Source organism: Rhinichthys klamathensis, unplaced genomic scaffold (assembly GCF_029890125.1).
Source record: "Rhinichthys klamathensis goyatoka isolate OS25496 unplaced genomic scaffold, OSU_Roscu_1.1 h1tg000237l_1, whole genome shotgun sequence".
In the NCBI taxonomy this organism is placed as follows: Eukaryota; Metazoa; Chordata; class Actinopteri; order Cypriniformes; family Leuciscidae; genus Rhinichthys; species Rhinichthys klamathensis.
Genome location: NW_026606760.1, coordinates 61,261 through 86,031, shown reverse-complemented (window position 1 = coordinate 86,031; position 24,771 = coordinate 61,261). Strand labels below are relative to the sequence as shown.

Genomic DNA, 24,771 nt, shown 5'->3' with positions numbered 1-24,771 from the left:
ATAGCAGCACCCCTATATCTCGTTTCTGTAAATAAGAATGGAATGAAGATTGTGGGGTTTTTTTGGTGCTGTTGCAGCCAGGCATGGCTGATTTTCATTCATTAGGGGGAAGGGCACATCTCCTGCCTACGGAGCATCCGCGGCATGAATAGGCTGAATCTTAATGATCCCTTCTTCTGGGTTACCGGTCTATTGGATTACACTCTACAATGTAAAATAGCTTAATCATTGCTGCATTAGCATAGGAACAAAACTAATTCCTCATTAGTTCATTTCATCACATAGGAATTGCCTGAAATTAGTGCATTCTGAGAATGACAGATTATTTCTGGGCTCTGATTACTCTAAATCTTTCTTTGTTTCACTTAAAAGTGATTTTGATTGGTTGCTACATGTATGCCTTTTTCTGTAATAAGATAACCACATTTTGTTAAAATTGCATTAAGTGAAAAAACAGGCTCGAGTCGTCTCTATTTGTATTTTTTCCGTTTAATGAGATTTTACATTAGCATGTTGGTTGACAGTCGGGATTGTGGATTTAGCCATTTGTTTCATATAAAACAGTTCTGATATATAGAAATGCATAAAATGGGACAATGTGTGTGTGTAAATAAAACATTCATATTCACTTTCGGCACTAAAATGATGAAATACGTTGCCATGGCAACACACTGCCATACAAATGGCTTTGGAGGGAATGTTTACGGCTGTAAAAGAATGACTTGAAGGTCTCACGTAGAGACCGACACACAGACAGACAAACCGAGACAGAAAAGAGCTGCAACAAAGACTACAAATTAAAACTGTGCTGGGTTATCTATATAGGTCCACTTATCCCGTACGATTGTCGTCATGATGATGGTGATTACCGACTGAAAAGAGTAAGTAGGACAAGAGTAAGAAGGTGCAGTTTGATTCAAAGCACATCAGGGAAGCTTTTGTGCTTGTTAGCTACTGAACAATAAGTGAAGATTGCTCAGGCACGATCTAGACCTGTACAGTATGATCACCTAAGAGGTTTTGGTTGTGACAAACACTTCCAGGACCTCCTGACGTGTCGTACTGCTGCGTTTTGTGAAGTCAGAGAAGTGTCAATGGTTAGACGGTGTACAGAGCTCCATTAAGCAAACATAACTGCTATCGAGCTGCCTTGCTGTCTACTGCCTTTTAAGGCAGCATTGTAACTTAAATGAAACCTTGCAAGGGATTGATTTGGATTGCTCTACATCTGCAGAAATTCTTTGTGTCATGCCAACATCGCTTCATATGCAAAGCACATGGAAGACTTGACGGATTCATTTTAAGAGTTACTGTTAGCATGTTGCTATGCTAACATTGCTATAGACATTATATAGCCCCGCCCCTTTTCAGCGCTGCGCTCGTTTTGTTCTGTCTTCCGGTTTGTATTTCCAAAGTATGAGGGTAAGATCTTACGGATTTATGAATGAACCACTCGTTTTAAAATCTTCCCGTTCTACTGACATTCGACATCCGCTTCAAACATTACAATGCTCCTGAGAATTTCGGTAACTCTACAGTCTACAATAAGTAAATCCACTTCACCAGCTATAAATATACAGAGCTACCGCAAAAACAGAAGTTCAAAGACAAAATTCTAAAGATTGCTGTGCGCTTGTTTCTCTGGCGCATAAAGTCTAGTCATACAAATATAAGAGGTAAAACAGTCTCTATTTATATTGAATATTTTTCTATATTCATATTGTTTTCCCACTTTAGCCTCCATCTTTGATGTTTTTATCACTTATAGCAATGCAGTATGTAAAATTGTATTGAAACAATATTAAAACTAAAACTATTAAAAATCGATTTGGTTAACTGAAAAGCTGAAATAAAATAAAATGTGAATATTAGATGATAAACTTCTACTAAAAAAAAACTTAATGAAAAATAAGTTAGCATGGAAACTAACTTATAAGTTAGCTTGGAAACTAACTTAAATAAAATAAGTTTAAATACTAAAATCAATATGAATAACTTATAAATATAAATAATCATAAACCTAACCTAAATATAAATAATACATATAAAAAAAGCAAAAATAAAATTAAAAATATTTTAAAAATATTATTAAATACTATAATAGTTTATAACTAGAATGTACATTTCCAGAAGAAAATGTGAAGTGGTGCTTGCAGTGGCAAAACTCGCCGCTCGGTTGCTAGCGTGCGGTTAGCTAGTTTTTACCAAGAAGCTAGCATGATTAGCATATTGTTAGCATTATGCTAGCATTATTAGCATGTTGCTAGCATGATTAGCATGTTGCTAGCATGATTAGCATGTTGTTAGCATTATGCTAGCATTATTAGCATGTTGCTAGCATGATTAGCATGATGCTAGCATGATGCTAGCATGATTAGCATGATGCTAGCATGATTAGCATGTTGCTAGCATGTTGATAGCATGATGCTAGCATGATTAGCATGTTGCTAGCATCATGCTAGCACGATTAGCATGTTGTTAGCATCATGCTAGCATCATGCTAGCATGATTAGCATGTTGTTAGCATCATGCTACCAACATGCTAGCATGATTAGCATGTTGCTAGCATGATGCTAGCAAAAATAAGCATGTTGCAAACATGTTTTAGCTAGATGCTAGCATGATTACCATATTGCTAGCATCATGCTAGCATGTTTAGCATGTTGCTAGCATGATGCTAGCATGGTTGCTAAGGTGTTACTAGGTGGTTGCTAGGGTATTATGGGTGGTTGCTAGGGCGTTGCTAGGCGGTTGCTAGGGTGTTCTGGGTGGTTGCTATGGTGTTGCCAGGCAGTTGCTAGGGTATTCTGGGTGGTTGCTAGGGTGTTTTGGGTGGTTGCTAGGCAGTTGCTAGGCGGTTGCTAGGGTATTCTGGGTGGTTGCTATGGTGTTGCTAGGTGGTTGCTAGGGTGTTCTGGGTGGTTGCTAGGGTGTTCTGGGTGGTTGCTAGGGCATTGCTAGGGTGTTCTGGGTGGTTGCTAGGGTGTTGCTAGGGTAATTTGGGTGGTTGCTATGGTGTTACTAGGTGGTTGGTAGTTGTCAAAGATGGTTACTGTTGAGTTTGTAGCATTTTATTGGCATGATTTAGCACTTAGCTAATCAATATTAGCATGTAGCTATTCACTGCTAGCATTTGTAGCATGTAGCAAGTCCTGTTTGCTAGCATGAGTCAAAAGAGCCAACCCCTATCTCGATTCATCTATACGATGCAACATCTATACGATGTTCTGATGCAGAGATATTGGTCTTGCAAAACGGTTGCTAGGGTACTCTGTTTGGTTGCTAGGGAGTGGCTTGGCAGCTGCCAATCATGAAGCTCCAAAGTCAATGTGAATGTATAAACCAACCCCCATCTCTATACGATGTTCTGATGCAGAGATATTGGTCTTGCAAAACGGTTGCTATGGTACTCTGTTTGGTTGCTAGGGAGTGGCTTGGCAGCTGCCAATCATGAAACTCCAAAGGCTGCTTGTCACTATGATAGATATAAACCAACTCCCATGCCTCTGTGACATTCAGAATGGACGATATTCCTCTTTGGATTTTGGTTGCTAAGGTGCTTGACAATGGTTGCTAGGGCGTGGCTAGGAAGTGTTGAGGTGATTCATGATTGGCTGTTTGCTGCCCCGAGTCAAACGAGACCACCCTCATGTTTCTATGACAATTCAGTCCAGAGATATCCCTTCGATCTCTTTCAATGGAAGTCTATGGGAGTTGTTGCTAAGGTGCTCTAAATGGTTGCTAGGGCGTGGCTTAATAGCTTCACAATGATCCTGAGAGACTGATTGGTCGTCTGAGTAAAATGAGCCCGCCCCTTTGTCTCTATGACACTGTGACCCACAGCTATGTTCAATACAAAATCCCTATGCAATTTACCATAGTAGGAAAAACACATGCATTTCATGGGCCGTCCTTCACCATAGTAAGTCAATGGGGCAACTTTGGGCAGCTCCTGCAACCCAGGGGTGCAACTTTTACCCCATTTTGAGGTATGTTCTTACAGAGCCTGTCAGCCACTTCAAATGTGGTAAATCACAGATTTCTGCGAAATCCGAGCTCTGAGCTATGACTCGTCAAAGTTTTTCGCAATGTTAAGTCTATGGGATTTTTTTGGGCCGTTTTTCGCCCCTGGGGCGACCATCGTACCCCCGATCTCTTAGAAAAGTCATAGCACACCATTCCCGAACAGGCCGCACGTTTTGACACCTCACTCATGGGTCTGTGACAAAAACTGCGGGAGGAGTAGCGCGTCTGTATTGAATTAATTCTATTTATAATCATCATTTTTCTAGTTACATCTGACATTTTTGTTTATTTATTTTTATTTTATTTTTTGCCGAGCTGGTTGCATTGCTCACTGTGGGATTCTTTTTCTGCAAAAGATATATGTGATGCTGAAAAGGTATCTTAGGAGGCATCATGATCATGCTACCATTATTGATCATGCAAAATGCTGCCTATGAAGCGAAATCACTATGTTTTGGAACATAGCCACTGTTCTGTTGATGAACTCTTGTGTTTTAGAGTTCATCACTCTTTCATTCAGGGCTTGGCAGAACCTAACATCTGATACGGGGTTGGATGCGGGTCATGTGTCTATGGATGTAAACAGCCATCAGTCACGTGTGTTAATAGCTGCAGCATTAAAATATGAAACGTTATACCTTCACTGTAGCAAGGTTAGAAGTTGTGGGAAGAAGGAGGCGGAATACGCCACATACCCCCATCACCCCTCGCAGGCCGGGGGGTACCCACTCCTCCCTGGGGGGGGGGGACCGGTCACGGCCGCCGGGGCACCTGGGGGTATGGACAGACGAGGCGAGAGAAAAGGAGACGGAAGCATGAGGAGCGACAGAGACGAGAGGATAAAAAAAAAATCTTGGTCCGGTTCCCGGACACACTGCCGCTCGGTCCTCAGCCAGCTGAGAGACTCACTCGCAGTGCCACGCGATGGTACTGGACATCCGTTGGGGGACGGCTCGATGCTCCTCCGCCTCCTGGCGGACGCCGATGGCTCCTCCGGTCGAGGGCAGCCGGCAGCGAGTCTCCCGTTCCCTGCTCCGCCCCCAACCTGGCTGACGGCAACACGGCCCACGGTGAACAGGATCGACTCCTCTGCTCCCTCTCGGACAGCAGCCACCCCTCCTCGACCCAGGAGCACAGCAGTGAGCTCTCCGTCCCACCTGCTGTTCAATCGCTCCAGCACCATCGCCGGTCTCCGCTCCTTTGCTGCCCGACCTCCTCAGCACCGCGATCCCCCTCAGTAGCGAGGGCTCTCCGACAGCGTGTCGCTCATTCCTCCCGGGTTTCGGCACCAGATGTTGTGGGAAGGAGGCGGAAACCGGAGAATATTCAAAGACTTTAATAAACGTAAAATAAACAAATACAAAACGAAAGTAAAGGCAGCAGTCCCTCACGGACGACTGCTGCCACATAAAACAGAAACAAAACATCAAATAAAATCCAGGCCTGGCCTCTCTCGTCCTTCACCGCCGTCGCTCCTCCTTTTATGCTTCCGCTCCTACGTGAGAGATACGAGACGGGTGCGTCACGCAGGTGTCGCTCATTATCAATCACGCCACCGGCCTCGCGCCGTTCTCCCACGGCCCTCGGCCTCGCCCTGCTCACCACATACCCCCATCACCCCTCGCAGGCCGGGGGGTACCCACAAGACTGCGTCTACCCCCCCCTCCCTCCCTCCCTCGGCCTCGTCCTGCTCGCCACATACACTTTTTTACAATGACGGGCTTCAGCCTCTGATAAGAGAATAATGGGGTGAATCTCATAAAACCTGTCTGGCTGATATTCATATCCATATAAAAAGAAATTATATTCTGTGAAGAGAATACGAAGCCTATTTTTAGGACACACACACACACACACACACACACACACACATACACATACACATACGCACACACAGACGCACACACACACACACACACACACACACACACATATATAAAGTACTAAAGTTATACATCACATCAGCATTTTTTTTATTAACTTTATTTATGCCAATAATTGTATTACAATAAGGTGATTAAATTGAGATTCACCATTGAGAATAATGAGAATTATTTACAAAAAAACAACAACTCAAAAGTAAATATGTAGACGCATTATGGTAATAATAATTTAAGGGCAAATTGTGCTTAATTTGTCATTAAAATAACAATACAATAGGCTTCATTGACTCGTACAACATTTCATTTCATTTTGTGGTGAATTTTGAGCATGTTGTAAATTGAGATTCACCCAATGACCCTGATTTTTCATTTACAAACATTTGTTTTTAATCTTGACGGCTCTCAGTTCACGGACGAACATGCTTTGACGTCAGAGAACAATCATCATCAAGCAGGTAATTGTTATAATGTGAGAGTGGGTGTTTCCTTTTGGTTGTGCCTCTTAATTAAATGGACTTTTAAGAGCCAAAAGCTTAGACAACGTTTATCCCCACGGACAGCACGACATATGATGTATAATACATTTGACACTTTAAATACATGGGCGGCTCGTGTTTAATTCGGATAACTCCTCACAAGCTTGGCTTTTACTTACTTATGACAGCTTAAAACGAATAAATGTCCTGGACTTCTTTGGATGTGAAGAGTTCTTATACATGTGACAAAGAAAATGTGGCATGAATGTAATCTTTAAAATTAGAATGTAGTCAGAATTATTGATTGATATTTACTAAAGATGACAGAAAAGCAAAGTGGGCTTGAATGTGACAGATTAAAACCACATCCATGTGAACACAATGGCTTTTTATATAACCTACTGTTCCCCAGATTCCACCAATTCCTGTTTTAAACATCCCAGAAAACATCTAAATGATGATACTTAGATCTGACAAATGATCCTTCGCAAAGCACTGCCTTAAAAACACTACTGACCATCTTCGGGAAATGGTTTCTGATTTGTCTCTGCAGTTTCAATTAAATTTTATCGCGCATTTTACTGAAAATCAGAGATGTCATTGTTTACTAAAACTAATCTAAATAATTTCCGTTTTGAATTCAAGCTGAATTTAAATAAAACCTAAAAACCTCAACTTAAAAACCTTAAATGAAAATTAGAAATGCTGATTTGGCAACTTACAGAAAAAAATTTTTTAAGTTGAAGTGCTGAAGCTAAAGTCAAGTCAAGTCACCTTAATTTATATAGCACTTGATTTTTTCAAAGCAGCTTTGCAGTGAGACACAGCTCTAAAAGGCAATAGAGTCACTGTTCCCCTCAATTCAGTTCAGTGTTGATTCAGTTCAGTTCAATAACTATGTGAAGTCCATTAGTTAAGAAATTTGTTCGATTCAGCTAAGCAGTTCTACAATAAACATACAAAAAAAGACAAAAGTGGCGTTATTCACTTTGAGTCGGTTGAATGTCAATTTGATTCAGTTCAATAACAGTGTTGATGTTGCAAATTCGTCAATTACGAAACAAAATCAAATTAGCTATAGAGCAGCTCTGCAGAAAACAGTGAAGTCATCATCCAGCTTAATTCAGTTCAAGTTTTCTTCTCATCCAATAGTGTCAGTGTAGTCCAATCAATAATACTACTGAATATTATTATGTGGAGAATACAAACAGAACATAGAAAAAATAGAAGAAAAAAAAACGAATAAAAAATAAAAGCCAATTTAAAACCTTAAAGGGTTAGTTCAACCTAAAATGAAAATTAAGTCATCATTTACTCACCATGGTGTTGTTCTAATGCCATATACCGTTCTTTCTTTTTCAGACCACAAAAGGAACATAAAAAATGTCCCGCTTCCATATGATGGCAGTGAATAGCGACCGGTATCAAGCTTTTTAAAAAGTCGCAAAAGTTTAACAGAATAATCTCATGAAACACATGCTATATATTCCAAGTGTTCTAGGGGTATACGATAGGGTTTGGTGAAAAACACAGACATTTTATGTATTATTTAACGAAAATCTAAACTTTGGCCGTTGGTTCTCGGTGCACAGTGCATGTTTGTGAGACTCTATTAGTACCGCAGTTCACTCCGACTCACCTAGAAACACACAAATTGTGAGAAATTAAGATTAACAATGCGAAATGAAATACAATCAGTGAAGAAAGTACACGGAAAATATTTAGTATACTTGGGAGTGGGAGTGAATTGCGGGGTTGAGTCTTTCAAATGCGCACCATGCACAGAAGACCAAAGGCCAAGGACAGGATTTTTGTCAAATACATAAAATTTCAGTTTTCCACCAAACACTGTCATATACCCATAGAATACTGGAGTTGTGTACCATGGGTCCATGCTGGTCGCTATTCAGTGTCATTATATGGACAAGTGTGAGCAGGACATTATTTTTTAAAGGTGCAGTATGTAATATTGGTTGAAATGGGTACGGCAGTCCAAATTCAAAATATTGAAGAGAGTTGTTTCTCCCACCCTCTCCTCCTCTGACTCTACTCTGAGCGCAATTGCCGATGGAAGGATCACATAAACCAAAGCAAAAACAGACATCTTGACACAAAATGCACATTTCAAAGTAGAATAACAGTTGTAGCATTGGTTTTCAGAGAAACGATGTGAACTTAGCATGTTTCCTAAATCTCTGAAAACACATTATGGCATTTTTGTGCTTTAGTGCAGTCAAAAAAAATTACATACATCACCTTTAAATTTCTAATTTTTTGGTCAAAAAAAAAAAAAAAAAACATTTGCATACTGCATTAGAACAACACCAGGGTGAGTAAATAATAACTTAATTTCCATTTTAGGGTAAACTATATCCCTTAAAGGGGTCATCGGATGCCCAAGTTGGTATGATTCTTTAGGCTGTTCATGTAAAGTTTGTAATATACTTTGGTTAAAATTCCTTAATGGTTGTATAAAACAACCTTTTTACCTCCTCAAAAACAGCTCTGTTCACAGTGACCCGTTTCGGTGCATGTCTCTTTAAATGATAATGAGCAACTGCTCACCAGACCCCTCTCTTCCATGGGGGGTGTCGAATGGCTGAGGGCAGAAATATGCTAATACGGGACAGTCCGTCAGTGGTCGTGGGCGGAGCATGAGCATTATGACATCATAGTGCTCAGAAAATCCAAACGGCCTGATTATTGAGTGTTTAGACTTTTTGAGGATTCAAAAAAGGAGTGAATGGATTTTTTTCATTGTATGGTGGTTATGTCCACACACTGGAAAAACACATTTATATGCAAATACCATATAAAAGCACATTTTGCATCCAATGACCCCTTTAAAAAAGTACTCCAAAAATCCATAAATACTAAAATAACACTTCTGAATATCTCCAGTTCATTCCTATGGGGTTTTCTCCAAAGCTTGTCTGAGTTAGCAACAGAAATCAAGGGGGCGGGGCTTAGTAAAGGTTAAATTATACCATGACTCCTTCCTAACTGCTCAGTTAATAAATATTTAGGTTCATGCCTTATCAATCTTTAAAGCCATTTCCCAATTATGGTTTACATTACGAAAGGTTTGTCCCCAGCTCTGTAAAGATCAGGGGATAATTATGGATCCATCATGTGTGCTGTGTGAGCCCTCTTTCCTACCCTGTAGTAGAACATTACAAAACATTCAGTATTAATTACGTTTAACATCATGTCTAGAAAGGTCACTTCATTTCAATCAATACACAAGCCATTACAGTAAGAAAACCAGAAGGGAACAATTAATGAATATAGCATGCAATTAGCTGAACTGATCCTCTATAAAGATGTCAATTGGTTATAAAGATGTCAATCAATGTAACATCAAACCGTAGACAGGATGATTGTATATTCAGCTATACATAATCGCACCCACATGTATGTAGCATTTAAAGTGATAGAAAAAGCATTTAAAGTGAAGGAGATGCATAGTGATTATTTCTGTTAAAAGGTAAAAAAAAAAAAAAAGGCCAAAAAAAAAAAAAAAACTAATTTGACTTGATAGGAACTTCTGAACTTTTATAATATTTGTATGGTGCCTTTTTAGAGCCTAAAAGTATACACCACAGCAGCTCAGATACCCTGCCTAACATCTCATTTTGTGTTTTATGAAAAAAAGAAGGTAACACTTTATTTCGATGGTCCACTTTAGACATTCTACTGACTAAGTAACTTTGCAACTACATGTCAACTAACTCTCATTAGAGTGACTGTCTGCTTAATACCTGCTGACACTTTATTTTGATGCTCCCCAACAGACATTCTACTGACTATAAGTAACTTTGCAACGACTAACCCGAACCCGAACCCTAACCCAACAATCTATAAAGTCAACTAATATACTAATGAGAGTTAGTTGGCATGTAGTTACAAAGTTACTTATAATTAAGTCTAAAGGCCTGTTCACAACCAGGACGATAACTATAAAGATAACAATAAATATATAGGTATAAAAATCATTCTCAATATTAAATAATAGCAGAGTTCACAGAGTTCAGCTATAACGATAACGGCACAGAGAAATGATATTGTCGGAATCTCTTTTAGAAAGATTTTATCCAGCTGATGAACGATAAAAACATTGACAGTCAATGAGCCAAAGCATTTAAAGTGACAGACAAGCACGTGCTTAGAATAAACAGAACGATATTGTCTGTTGGTCTGGACGCTAATATAGTTATCAATCTTGGTGTGAATGGGCCTTAAGTGTATGTCTACAGTGGACTATCAAAATCAAGTGAAGCCAAAAAGAAAAAGTCATATGGTATGGAATTTCATGAGGGCAAATGTTGACAACACGTTAATTTTGCTTAAACTACATGGTTTGCTCTTAAAATTCAGAGCAATATTGTGATACTGCTAATATTGTTTACGATATTGATGCATTGCTTGTGTTTTCCTCAATTCAAAGTCGCTTCAGATAAAAGTGTCAGCTAAATGATTCATTTAAATGTAATATAAATTGATGTAATGTAATTACAGCATATAAATGACCAATGTGTCCACTATAAGGATAAGGAAAAGATAATAAAGGCCAGTAATATGCAGTAAATCTCTTTTGTAGTGTTCCAGCAGCACGCACAGAGGAACTTTATCAGTCTGGTCTCAGGAGACTATTAAACCGATGATACTGATGATACATCTTTATTCCGACCGCCTAATGCAGAGGCCAAAGACTGTCACCATGGATACCTCACATGGAGACAGCAAGAGTGAAAAACAAATACCCTGATTGTCACGAATGTGGGGGCATTCGGCAGAATCTCACAGGAGCATGCAAATGACACGATCGGTACCGTTGGTTACTGGCGCAGTTTGAAGATTTAGAAAGAGTTCGAAAAAAAGTCAATGGAAAACAAATTAAAGCCAACAGACACATATTGAAAGCACCAGAGGCAGGACAAAAGGTTATAATGACAGCTTCAAATGCTAAATAGTTTTTTTTTCCCGTTTTTCCAAGGTCAGGGCTGAAATGGTGCACTGATGAACCTTGTGTTATTGTTAGATGCTTTTTGTGTGTCACTCCACAAGTTCAATGCTTGTCTGATCTGTGTCACATTGAACAAGAGACAGGAAGACTCCACCTCTGTCTCATTAGTTATTGATTGAGGCCCTCTTCCAAATGACACACTAAACTTCTGGACCACTGCTGCCCTTATTTGAATAACATATGCCAACTGGCCATGTCTATCTCGTCTCAGTTACGTCAAACATCCATAAGAGTGCATATCTACCCACTTTTCCACATCAGCTATATGATTGTAAACAAACATATGAGTATAACCACTTAAAAATGATTATACATAATTATGGTTTTAAAAAATATTGTTAATTAAAAATAGGATTTACCTTGAAATTGCTAGTAAATTTCACAAATAATTATACAGAAAAGGCAATACATTGAGTTCAACTTGAAATTTTGAAGTAGAAAATCTAAAGCAGTATTTTTTTTGTACTTACATTTTTTTTTAAAAAAAATCATTTTTTACAGTGAAAAATGAAAATAAACTTAAATTTTCCCCCCACAATTTTCTTCATTTTAGGAATTATCGGGACATCTGGTCAGCCTAACAGAGGAATCTCAAACTATAATGATGTCACCCAAATGGATGATGTCATTCCTGGTAGGCCATTAGGCCATGCACACTCCACATTGTGCAGGGGGACCTAATGCAGCATGGGTAATTTAGGATAGACTTTCACAACCTCTTAATTTGTCCTATATTAGCAATAGCATGTTGTGAGGTTATCCAGTGCACAGGGGAACGGTCAGTTCTGTGGCCACTCAAGCCCAGCTCGGCTAATTTAGCCTGTACTGACTTTAATTAGCATGGTTGTAATCTGATTCTGCCAGAACCACAGCAGTCTGACTTTAGCCAGACCACAAACAAAGCGGAAGAACAACTCTATTTCTCCATCCTCTCTATTTCTCTTTCTGTCTGAACAAAAAACTTGAATTCTTGCAAAGCCTGGAAGATCAGAAACACTAATGTCTGTAATGATGTGTCATTACTCCCAACCATTTCCCTAATAGACAATTAAATTATCTGTGTAGGCACACTGAGCAGGTTTCTCTTTCTTAGGCTGTTCATATCCACTGTTATGAAAACTGTTTATGAATGTATCTGTTCTTTGCTTCTGGAGTGCTTAACGTCGCCCATTATTGAGATTTTTAAGCTCTTGCATTTGCAATGGTAATTTATGTCATTTCAGTGACTCATACAGAGATTTTCTCTATAGGCAGATAGAAACATGCAAACAGAGGCGGTTCACACTTGAGCTCTGGCCAGTTTTCATCTCGACGCATGATTAATGCTCTAACTAGATGAGGGACGTGACTTTGAGCCGGTCCTATACAGGACACTCAACAATCAGGTAAAGGCCTTCTCTGAAATCATTGTGTATGCATGAAAAAAACATATTATTATTATTATTATTATTATAGACACAGTACAAAGAAGTACAAGGCAATTTATTGAATATTCACAATGTTTTTACTATGATTTTACTGACAATTAATAAATAAATAACCAACATGATTTTAATGTTCTTGTTATTTGGTCATTACATTTTCTTAAAGAGTGTGTCAGACTAATTTCATGATCTCTCCTTTTCTAAAAGTATGAGATTTATGGCAGATTTATAGATTTTTCGGTTAAATACAAATACATACATTATCATTCAAAGGTTTAGGGTCAGTACAAACAATTGACAGAAATTAATACTTTTATTCAGCAAAGATGCATTAAATTGATCAAAAGTGACAGTAAAGACATGTATAATGCTACAATTTTCTATACATATACAGATTTCTATTTCAAATAGAATGCTGTTCTTTTTTTCATCAAAAAAAAAAAAAAAGGGAAAACAAATGTATCACAGTTTCCACAAAAATATTAAGCAGCATAACGTTTTTCAACATTGATAATAATATGAAGAAATGTTTCTTGAGCACCAAATAAGCGTATGGACTCTTTTCACATTTCTGGGAGCTGTTGATATTACTGAAGGAGTTTATGTAGTAATCGTCGTATTCCTATAGGTAGACGTGGATCAGCTGAGAGTCAGCTGATGCGAGCTTGACTAACGTGACCTGCCAGAACTGACGCTACGCTTGATTTTTTTTGTCATTTACTCCCAAGGTAATATAACACAAAGTATAGTGTTATAAAATCTGTATTTTTGACCCCAAAACTTACTGACCCCAGACGTCGGAATGTTTCTTCAGAAATGTCTATGCTGCAAATTTCAACTAAATGTTCACACAAAAACTAATTTGCTTTTAAAATTGCATACTGATTAATAAAGAAGGATTTCCTCATGTCTTGAGTCTTCAGTCCAAACCCTATGTGTGCATTTCCAGAGATTGACAAAACCCTGATGAATGTCAACATTCTGCGCAATCGTCAGGTGTTAAAGGTCTTCTGAGTTGCTATGGCGACCTTAAATGTTTCACCATGGAGAAACTGCGGCGTTGTACACATCAAACGCCCACAATCCATAAAACCGCAATAACTCTCAAGATGTAATTACTGTTCTGGGTAATATGACTTGCTTTGGTCTGTATAGCATTCAATATGTAGTGTGTCATTTCTGTGCAAATAACAGATATGCATGTATGAGTTCCATGTAACTGTGCAAGTTGTAAGAAAATGTAGCAAATAAGTTATGTGTGATTTGCCTTAAGTGAGTATTAACTTGTCCAAAGGCAACATATGGTGTCCTCACAAGAAACTTAAAGATGGGTTGGCATGGCAGTTTGAGCGTGAGGTAGTAAGGGAACACACAAGCCATGTACGTCTGGTGGCAGTTGGTCCCTTCAGGGAACTCCTACCTAATTCTGGGATCTTTGGCCACAGGCACGTCCCCTCCAGCCAGTCCTCGGCTTTGGCCCCTCACTGAGCCCCACCTGTGCCCGAGGGCCCGAGAGCCAGGCTGCATCGCAATCATGGAGTGCACAGAGTCGCCTGCAGGGAGACACAGTATGTCCTAGATTATTCTCATGCCGGAAGACTGACGTAAAACATTAATCATTTCCACAATCGTGAACCATTTCCATGTTCATTCATGAACACACTTTATACAGATGATATTAGTTTAAGGGGTGTTAAACGTCATTTTAGTACGATACCAGTCTTTTAACAGTATTAGTTGTATTGACTTATAACACAATATAATATAATATAATTTGTTTAACATTCGATTTTTTAGCTTTTATATTTATGGTCTTTGTTCTTTATTTTATCACTTTTATAAACCTGATAAAGGAATGTTTATTTAATTGATAAACACTTGAAAGCTGCATGCAATAAATACATTTTCTTAATATTTATATTAATATTTAACATTTAAAATCTATTTTGATAATATTTATGTTAAAGCGAATAATTGAATTTCACTAGTATTGTCAAATACTGAAATTTTGGTGTTGTGATAACTCAGTTTAGTTTAGTTTCTTGAAAGTGCCTTCACCAAATTAGCTCATCATAACTCACACAGCTTGTGTGAGAAGTTAAAATTAAAGGCAATAATTCAAACCGTGATCAGAAGGTATTAAAAAGCTCTCCAACAAGACTTCTGCACATTTCCTCATTGCCGGTGGAGAAATATGACGATTTGGCGTTCTATTAGAATTAGAATGTATAATTGTCATGCTGAAGTTTCTAATTATTACCCTCCATTGGCATTTAGATGTGGAATTCATTAATCTTCCAGAGAATTATTTTAGACACACTCTCAAGGTTCAGTGTGCCTGAAACTCCAGATAGGAGAAATTAATTCAACTAAACTTTGTTTCACTGTGCAGTACCTTTCCTTTTCTCCATTTAGTAATTGTACAAAAACAGCTAAAGGACAAATTCACTAAACCATTGCAACACTTTTTCCCGTGGTATTGTGACACACACACACAGACACACGTTGTGTTTTGATGTTTAATGGGGACTTTCCATAGACATAATGATTTTTATACTGTACAAACAGAATAAATTTATAGTATAATATTATACAGTATAATATTATATCCCCTAACCCTAAAAATACCACTAAACAAAACCCTCACAGAAAACCTTCTGCATTTTTACATTTTCAAAAAACATCACTTGGTATAATTTAGAAGCTCCTTTCCTTAATGGGGACCGAAAATGTATCAAAATTTCAGAATCAAAATTTCTGGTATTACTGTCTTTGTGGTGACATTTTGTCCCCATAACATAGGGAAAACCTAACCACATGAACTGTTTTTTAAAATCACAAACCAGCCAAAATCCAGTTTAACCAGATGCTAAAATTAAAGGGGACCTTTTATGCAAAATTCACTTTTACATGGTGTTTGAACATAAATGTGTGTCGGCAGTGTGTGTACACAACCATCCTTGTCCCTGTAATGGTAAAAATTCACCCACTCCTTTTTTTAATCCCCATAAATCATAAACTGTGTCTCAGAATAAGCTGTTTCCAGTTCCCTATCAGTCGCTCACGTTCAACGTTACGTCGACGTGATGGCGTAATTGGGATCACTTCAGGGAGCCCTATCATCTTCGAGTGTCTACAGAATGACAGAGTGTCGCATCACGCGCCCCGCCCCGCAGACAGAATGGGCGACTATACTTTCCCGGGCCGCCGAGAAGGTCGGGCTGTGCTGGTTCTCAGCTACCACCACGGTGCCATTCTTCTCGGAGATGCATGAGGAGCGACACTCCACTAGGAGTGTCGCTTCTTCCTGGGCGCTGGCACTGATATCTGGCGCTGATATCTGTAGAGCTGCGGACTGGGCAACACCTAACACGTGGCTATAGCCTACGTATTGAGCCGTTTCTTCCCGTAACAGCAGAGTACCCGCTTTAGTGTCGGCTTGCTGCGCCACTCCCCTCCACATGGAGCGGATACGTGCACTTTTTTCTCCAGTCGAGTTCCCCACTTAGGCGAACCCTGTTGAGTTCATCCGCACCCTTCGGCAGTCGGACATTGCGGAGGGTCCGACGCCAGGCCAAGTGCTCGTATGCTTGTGTAACTTGTGCTAGGCTGGGTTCCATATGTTGTGATCCCTGCGGCGATCCCATATGTTGTACTGCCGCTAACTGGCCAGTCCATATGTGCATTCTCCACATTCTCCGAACGTGAGCGACTGATAGGGAACCACCGTTGCTGACCATCGCGGTACGGCCGTCACGATCTCTGCTCCTCAGCGAAAAACAAAGGTGCGTGCGCACGTAACGTGTCCCGTTCGGGGAACGAAGTATACATACGTAACCGAGACGTTTTCATGCATGTATCTTTCAATGCAAATGCGAAAATCACTCACTGCTCTTAAATAACTTTTGTAGCTTTAATAAGAATACATTTCTTACTTGAATGCTGCTGTTAAATGCTCTGGCGAGGAGATATACATGGCGGACTGTGTACAGCTCACTCAGGGCGGGGTCTGTGCTAATAAGGCGGATTCCATCAGCAGTCGAGGGCGGGGCCAAAGCAATGTGACGTCACATTGCTAGAAACTGCAAACAGCTTATTCTGAGTCACTGCTTATGTTTTATGTTGATTAAAAAAGGGAGTGGGTGGATTTTTACCATTATAGCAACATGACATCATGACTTTGCGTAAACATACACGCCGCTTTCAATTCAAGTGGCGTGTTATCTATACGCATTTTGAGCTATCCGCGTGTATGTCCACGCCGAAATCTTTTGCGTGTATGTCTACGCCATTAAACATCCGAGTGATTCCGTGTGTATGTGTACGCCGTTAAATGTCCGAGCGAAACGAAGCAAAATCTATATCTACATCTGTGGAGCGATATTTCTTTTCCTAGGATGGTAGGGGAACACTCATAAATGGTATTAACCCCAGTGACGGGTAGGTTTAGGGACGGGGTTGGGGTAGGTCATATATTTATATATACATAATACAGTAATATAACGTTAAGTCAAAGGCGTTGATAAACACGCTGAAAAGCGATTATGCGTGTTGATAGCACGCCAAAAATGGAAATACGAATTGGCGTGTCATACATCCGCCATTTCATGAGATCAGTCTGATTATAGGGTGGTTGAGTACATACACTGCCGACACATTTATGTTCAAACACCATGTAAAGGTGAGTTTTGCATAATAGGTTCCCAGCATACTGCGACAGTCTACTGCATCCTCCACAATTGTGCACTTAGGACTGCAAGACTGGGAATTTGCATGCAAATTGTGTTTAGTATAGATTTTAAGGGTCTATTTGTACCTTTTGCATATTTCCTTTACTGAAACAGGCGCTAAAACTATGCAGACATTGCTTTCAAATAAATGTTGCTATCAGCAAGAACATTTTATTAGTGAATTCCCCTCTAATTATGCTTTAAGTGTTTTTTATATGGCAGTACAAAAGGAAGAACAAAAAAACAGGAAAGTGAAAGAGAGAAGACAGAGACAAGCGTGAGAATGTGGTAGCATGTGTGACTAAATATGGTGAGAGAGAGCAGTTGGGTGGACACGACAATTACGGCCTAATTTATGATTCAGTGTCAGTGAAATTGGCTTTTACAGGTTGCCATAGAGATACATTCTGAAAAATCCCTGCAAAGCCATTCATCCATAATATCAAATGTTATTGCTCACAATTTCTCTTCAGTAGAGGCTGATGGACACCACCGATCAGAAGAGCGGAAGATTTGCATATGTAAACATGGGTCCATCCTAAATAGCCAACATGCACAAGTGTTGTCGATTGTGTGTGTTTGTGCGTTATTTAAGGGGTATATGTGGCAGCATACGAGCGGCAGGTGTGACCGTGATCGCCTCGATTAAAATTTCACTTCTCTTTTGCAGAAACAACTGTGTCCAACTAAGCTTTTGCAGCTGAGGTCAATGGCTTGACATCTCACAGGAAAACTGTACTGAAGCCTGCAGGTGATAAAAACTGCAAACCCTCATTTATAAAATGGATAGTTTCTCTAAACTGATTGAGCCATTGATGTTCAAAGCCATTTTAAAAATACACATGTGGCCACATATTCTGTCAATAGAATGGCAACTTTAAACAGCCTAATTTTAGGCTAATTAAATGTATTACTTGGTGGGAACATTTTTAATATTATTATTAAATGTAAATATTTATTAAAGACTTTTGTAATGCTGTTTACTAAAAAGCAACAAGGGCCATTTTTTCAGTGACTCTTTCTGGTGGTTACATTGTTATGTCAGTAGGTAGCAACAAATGAGCTAATCTTAATGAGTGTGTCATTCAATCATTCATTCAACCGATTTGTTAAAAAAAATGGCTAGTTTAGTAAATGAACCAAGTGAGTGGCTGCATCGAAATCACACACCTCTAGTTCTAGGTCACACACACTCACTTCGATTCGATTTCAATTCACAATCTTGCGATTTGATTCAATATGGATTAATTTGGATATACTGTATGTAATGGCGCTTTTCCACTGCATGGTACGGCTCGGCTCGGTTCGGCTCTTCCACTGCATGGTACGGCTCGGCTCGGTTCGGTTTGGCTCTTCCACTGCATGGTACGGCTCGGCTCGGTTCGGTTTGGCTCTTCCACTGCATGGTACGGCTCGGCTCGGTTCAGTTCGGCTCTTCCACTGCATGGTACGGCTCAGCTCGATTCAGTTCGGCTCTTCCACTGCATGGTACGGCTCGGCTCGGTTCGGTTCGGCTCGGTTCGGTTCGGCTCTTCCACTGCGTGGTAAGACTCGGCTTGGCATGGCTCGGTTCGCTTTAGCTCGGTTTGCTTTTCCATTGCAGTTAGTACTGCTTCAAAGTGGATTATATGGGTCCGGTGGTAGCCGTGTGCGGCTAAGAGCTGAGCTACTTCTTCTTGAAACACTTTTTCATTCCGTTTTGCAAGTGTTTTTTCAAACTATTTACGTTAAAGCTAACTGGGAAGAATGTGTCAAAAATATAACTTAAATTAAATCCAATTAACTTATAATATTGCTTAACTAACTTTACATCTCTGCTGGTTTAGTGCTGCACCAGGCATATTTCTGTCTGTACAAATTAAGCCTGCCGCAATTTGCTGCTATTTTTTTTTTTAAGATAATTATTATTAAATTATATTGTAATAAAGCAAGGTGTGTGAGCTTTTTCTGTTTTCTATGCGACTCTGGCTGGTGAGTCGTCAAGTATTGTGCAATGAAAATTGTGTCATTACCTGATTCACACAAATCCTTTTGTGTATGTGATACATTAAGGCTGTGAATTCACCCTTTTCTGACAATAATTCACAGTTGTGGGGAAAGAAGAGGTGTCTAGGTATTGCAGACCGTTAGCAGGAAATTTGATTTGCTCGTGGCAGTTCAATCAGACCTGTGAGAACATGTTTTACGTTACCATGGAAAAGAAGAGCAACAGACACTCAAGAAAATCCTTTCAAGGCTCAAAAAAGTGCAATGGTTTTACGGTAGCATAAGAACAACAATAGATTGCTATGGTTATCCAGTAAAAGCATTCAAATGTGAAGTTAATTATGAATTTACTCGTATGATCACACAAAGTTAAAGTATGAATCCAGGGGCTGGCTTTCAAACAGATGATCCACTCATTACGACCTAGGACCTACTCAAGTTCTGTGACCGTGAAAAGCAACAAGTAGAGTTGTATGTTTGAGTTGACACTGAGAATTGTTTTTCATGTCAAGATCAGCTGAACCTAAAGGGTTAATTTACCCCAAACTTAAAATAATTCACTCAGTCCCCATGTCAATCCAAAACTGATCCCCGGGGGCCACTTGGGAGAGCTACAGTAGTGAAAATGAATTTGATATTATTACTCTTTCATTCTGCTTTCTAAAATTACAACATTTTAAATAAAATGTTTCTCATGTTTATATGTACATTTTAATCACTCATTTTAGCATTTTTTTAGCATTTAATTCAATTACTGTTTTGTCTATTTCAAAACAACATGCTGTTGTGTTTATAATATCATGTTTAATATATTTTACACAGTAGAATGACATATATAGCTAGGAAGGGGACCCTTCATATGAGGATAATCATATTTGAAGTTCCTTGGCATCAAAAAGTCTGAAAACACCCATAAATGAAAATTCACTAGAAATCCTGCCCTTCGTCGTAATTCTCAAATCTCATTTGTGTACACTATAAAAAACACTGGGTTAAAAAAAACACAATTTGGGTTGTTTTCAACCTAAGGGCTGGGTAAATATAGGACAGAACACGTTTGGTTAATTTTACCCAGCAAATTGGGTTGTTTATTCAACCCAGCATAATGGGTTGATTTTACCCAGCATAGTTGATTCATTTTTACTATAATACTAGTTTTTTTTTCTTTCTTTCTTTTTTTTTTACTTCATACATGAATTAATGTCTACGGATTAACTTAAATCCTCTAAACTTTTTTTAAAATACCCGATACAACCACTGGCTTGAATGATAATTCCTTTATTTTCAATCATATTTTACAGTATAGTATATTTGATATAATTTTTAATACATATTGCCAACATTTAAGCTAGTTTAACAAATATTAGAAGTAAAAATTAAATATTTAGAAGTAATTCAATAGTAATCGACCAGTCTCTGTTGTCCCGTTTCCACCGTAACAGCGCTCGATCTCATGCCGGAGCTTGTGCATGTCCAGCGGGGAAACTTCTAACTTCAGACCGCCACCCTGCGTTTCACTCGTAGCCGAAATATGAGGCAGAAGGCTTCATAACATGTCCATAAACAATCAGTGTACAGGTCTGAGAACATATTTTACACAGTAACATAATACGTACAGTATTTAAATTCTGTATCTTTTTTAAAATCATACAATTTTATGCAAGGATTTTCCATCACGCGAAAAGATCGACGCGACACTCCCCTATATGTTGCTTTGCATAAAATTAAACGATATACAGCACAATAACTAATTTATAGGTCAAATAAAATGTGCACAAACCTGTATTTTACCGAAGACATGCACCATTTTGACGGAGCTGCACTGCTCTCTCATGAAGAGGTCGCAAAAAGCCCGCGATAAATAACTCAATCCCTGGGTTGTTATGTCTTAGCCAACATCTGGGTAACACAAGAAAACTACCCAAACACTGGGTTGTTATGTCTGACCCTTTGATAACTGAAATTGACAATTCAGGTTTGGTTATATTGATTTTATCCGTTAATTGTACGGTTGTTATTGTTTTTATTTGTTTTTTATGGGTCGTGTGAGTTTTGTATTTTAGAGGGGTTTTGTTATGTATTCATTTATTGTTTTTAGTGTACAGCACTTTGTGTCCATTTTGGATTTGAAAGTGCTCTATAAATAAATTTTGATTGATTGATTGATTGACCCAGGAGCTGGGTAACACAAAAACTACCCAAATAAAGGCTCAACCCAGGATTAGGGTAGAAAAAAATAACCCAAGAGAGTTTCAAGACATGGATGTTTTTTAAGATCTTGCAATTTTGTGAAGGAAACATGGGTAGGGTAATGATGTAAGTGTGTGTGTGTGTGTGTGTCACAACTGCCACAGGTTGAAATGTAAAGTTTTTGACCCAAGGACTGCTAAGAGCAACAAAGTCAATCAATCTGAAGGTTTAATGAGAGTTTTATTACAGCCAATGTGCTCCTAAGCAGAGAAATCTATAAGGGGCTTGTGCTTAAAAAGACACTGTATAAAAGTAAATGACGTACACATTCCAGAAAAAGTGTCTACTTATCATTCTCTGAAAGAGAACATTCAATAATTCATTGATGGAATGAAAGGAATTCAGAAATGTTCATGCACTTTTTCATGAAACGTCAGCCATCAGTCGGACTGCGAGCTCATTTCCTGCAGTTCCCAGCCTGGGTGATTTGAGGTGTGTGAATCTCTCTGCTACGGCCAGATGGTTACACTTCAGTGGATTTGATAGAAACATCAAGCCTGTTACTCACAGTATGAGTCCATTCAGTACAGATGCTATAGAGAAATTTATTAACTAAAATTCGTGGGTTTTTCAACATTGATAATAATAAGAACCATTAATCATTGAGAACCAATAATAATTTATCATAATTGAGCAGTAAATCAGGATATTAGAATGGTTTCTGAATGAGCATGGGCCTCACATTAATAAATTACATGTTAAAATATAAAATAGAAAGTAATATTAAAATATTTGAAAGTATTGCTTGTGACGTTTATCGAGTAATGTAATGTATAAACCTAAAAATAATCATTTTTAATTCAGTTCTACATTTGTTTGTATAGGACGGAGCACCGCACATGACATGTGGGGGAAACATTTTTATATCACGGCTACGAATTAACAATTCGTTCCCACAACTTACAAATACATCAGCACATTTTACTAATTTGTTCCCTCGTTTTAAGTTAAATGTGTGCTCGATATAATAATTAATTCCCTCGGTTTACTACATCGTGGCCACGTTGTAATAATAATCGTTCCTTTTAGAGATGCCCCGATTGATCGGCTGGTGACCGGAATCGGCCGATTTTCACGTGATCGGCCATGATCGGCGACCGGCCGGTCAGTCTGACATAATCCAATTGTATGCCGGTCAAATGCACTCGGGCGCCGCATGATTAACATCGCGCAACATCAGCATCACACGTGCACACGGAACGCGCACATGTAGGAAACCTCATGAATTACGGCCGTTTCACACCGCAAGCGGGAGCAGCGCGGTTTTTTTTGTTTGTTTTTTTTGGTTCGGCGTGCATGTTAATCAATGAGTGCATTCACACCGGGAGCCGGAGAAGCGCGTGAGCGTCGAGCAGGAGCGGCACGTGAGCAACAGTGAAGCGCGGGTTTCAGCGCCGACTCTATTTTTGCTGCGCTCAATTTAAGTGGAAACACACTTTTGATGGACAAAATAAATATGATTTCATCCAAAAAGTGCCCAAAATGCACAGAATTTGCATGTCTGGTGTGTTTTAAGAACTGAAATAGGCTAGGCTATGTCAGAAAAGAAAATGAAGACTCAAAAATATTTATAGAAAATTTACCCATTTAAACTTGTTTTTATTATTTCCCAATCCTTTCCCTGCACATGCTCCACTTGTCCTTTTTAGCCTGGCTGGACATGTGTCAGATGAGAGAAGAACTGTTTGAGAAATATAACTTGCCATTGATGTACAAGTGATTGCAATAGGCGTGTGTGTTTTTAGTTGGATATTGGATGTGAAAAGTAAATGGTTCTTCCATAACACTGCACTTTAGATGTGTGTGAATTTCCCACACCAGGAGTAATTTATTTAGTTCTATTTTATAGCGATTATCTGTTCAAAAAATGTTCTATGCAAAATGTTCTGTTAAAGAGAAGATAGAAAATAAATATTTGTGTGTGCTGTAAAGTGGTTTGAAAAAATGAAATTGGAATCGGCTAAAATCGGTATCGGCATGTCCGACTCAAGGAAAAATCGGAAATTGGGATCGGCCTAGAAAATTGTAATCGGTGCATCTCTAGTTCCTTTGTTTTAGTTAGATCAACACGAGGGATGAATTCGTTTAACATGGCCACGATTTACTAAAACGAGGGAACAAATTCTTATTTTGAAAAAAATTCTTAAATCATGCAACAATTGATTTGGTGGTCGCATTTTCTTCATAAAATATGTACTACAGATCTAGTTATCTACTTATCTTTATTCAAAAAATAACTAAATACATCTTTACTTTATTTCCTCATGTCAAGTTCTTCCAAAGATATCGTACAACACCCTCAGGAGTTGATTACACTATTCTCTGTAGATGTCATGTCCATGCCCTGTCAGTAATACAAAGGTCATTCTTATAAGTTCTTACATAACAGACAGATCTCCAAGCTAAAGACTGCTTTCTGTAGGCCTTTGTGCGTTTGAGACTCTCTCTCTCTGTGTGTGTGTGTGTGTGTGTGTGTGTAGCTGCTGTGGCATGTGTTAATGGCCTTCATTAGCACCACATAGTGAAGCTACAGTAGGGAACAGGACAGCCACAACCGGACTGTAATCTGTAAACACAGAAAGACATGACACAGACTCAGACCAAAAATGCTGTTAAACACTGAAGACCTCAAAGGACCCTTGATTGATGAAGACCAGGTTCTCTTTGTTAATAGAACAGGACTGGAATATAATTGTCTAAATATACTACACCTTGTCAAATGTCTGATTAATAGCATCCGCTCTCAAATTGAAGCTAAACTACATTTCTGCTGAAAGTATCTATCAGAGAAGTTATAGGTCTTGAATAAAATATGACACATTAGGGATGTAATACCTCACTTCTGCCAGTGCAAAAATAGAGCTCTAATTGGAAAGCTCATCTATTGTCATTATAATCATGGGCCTCATTGCTCACTGGCACTGACTCAAAGTCATGTGACAAACTCTGGCACTAGACATCTATGTATCC

The 24,771-nt window shown here is 38.9% G+C and overlaps 1 protein-coding gene across 1 annotated transcript in view; it reads right to left on the bottom strand.

Annotated features, from left to right (window-relative positions):
- Nucleotides 1–14,384, bottom strand: part of pde1a (phosphodiesterase 1A, calmodulin-dependent) — a 91,855-nt gene extending 77,471 nt beyond the window's left edge. Inside the window, exon 1 of the mRNA XM_056265646.1 lies at nucleotides 14,256–14,384. Coding sequence (XP_056121621.1) covers nucleotides 14,256–14,371 — 116 coding nt within the window. The 5' untranslated portion in view covers nucleotides 14,372–14,384. The remainder of the gene's footprint in view (nucleotides 1–14,255) is intronic.
- Nucleotides 14,385–24,771: the final 10,387 nt, after the last annotated feature.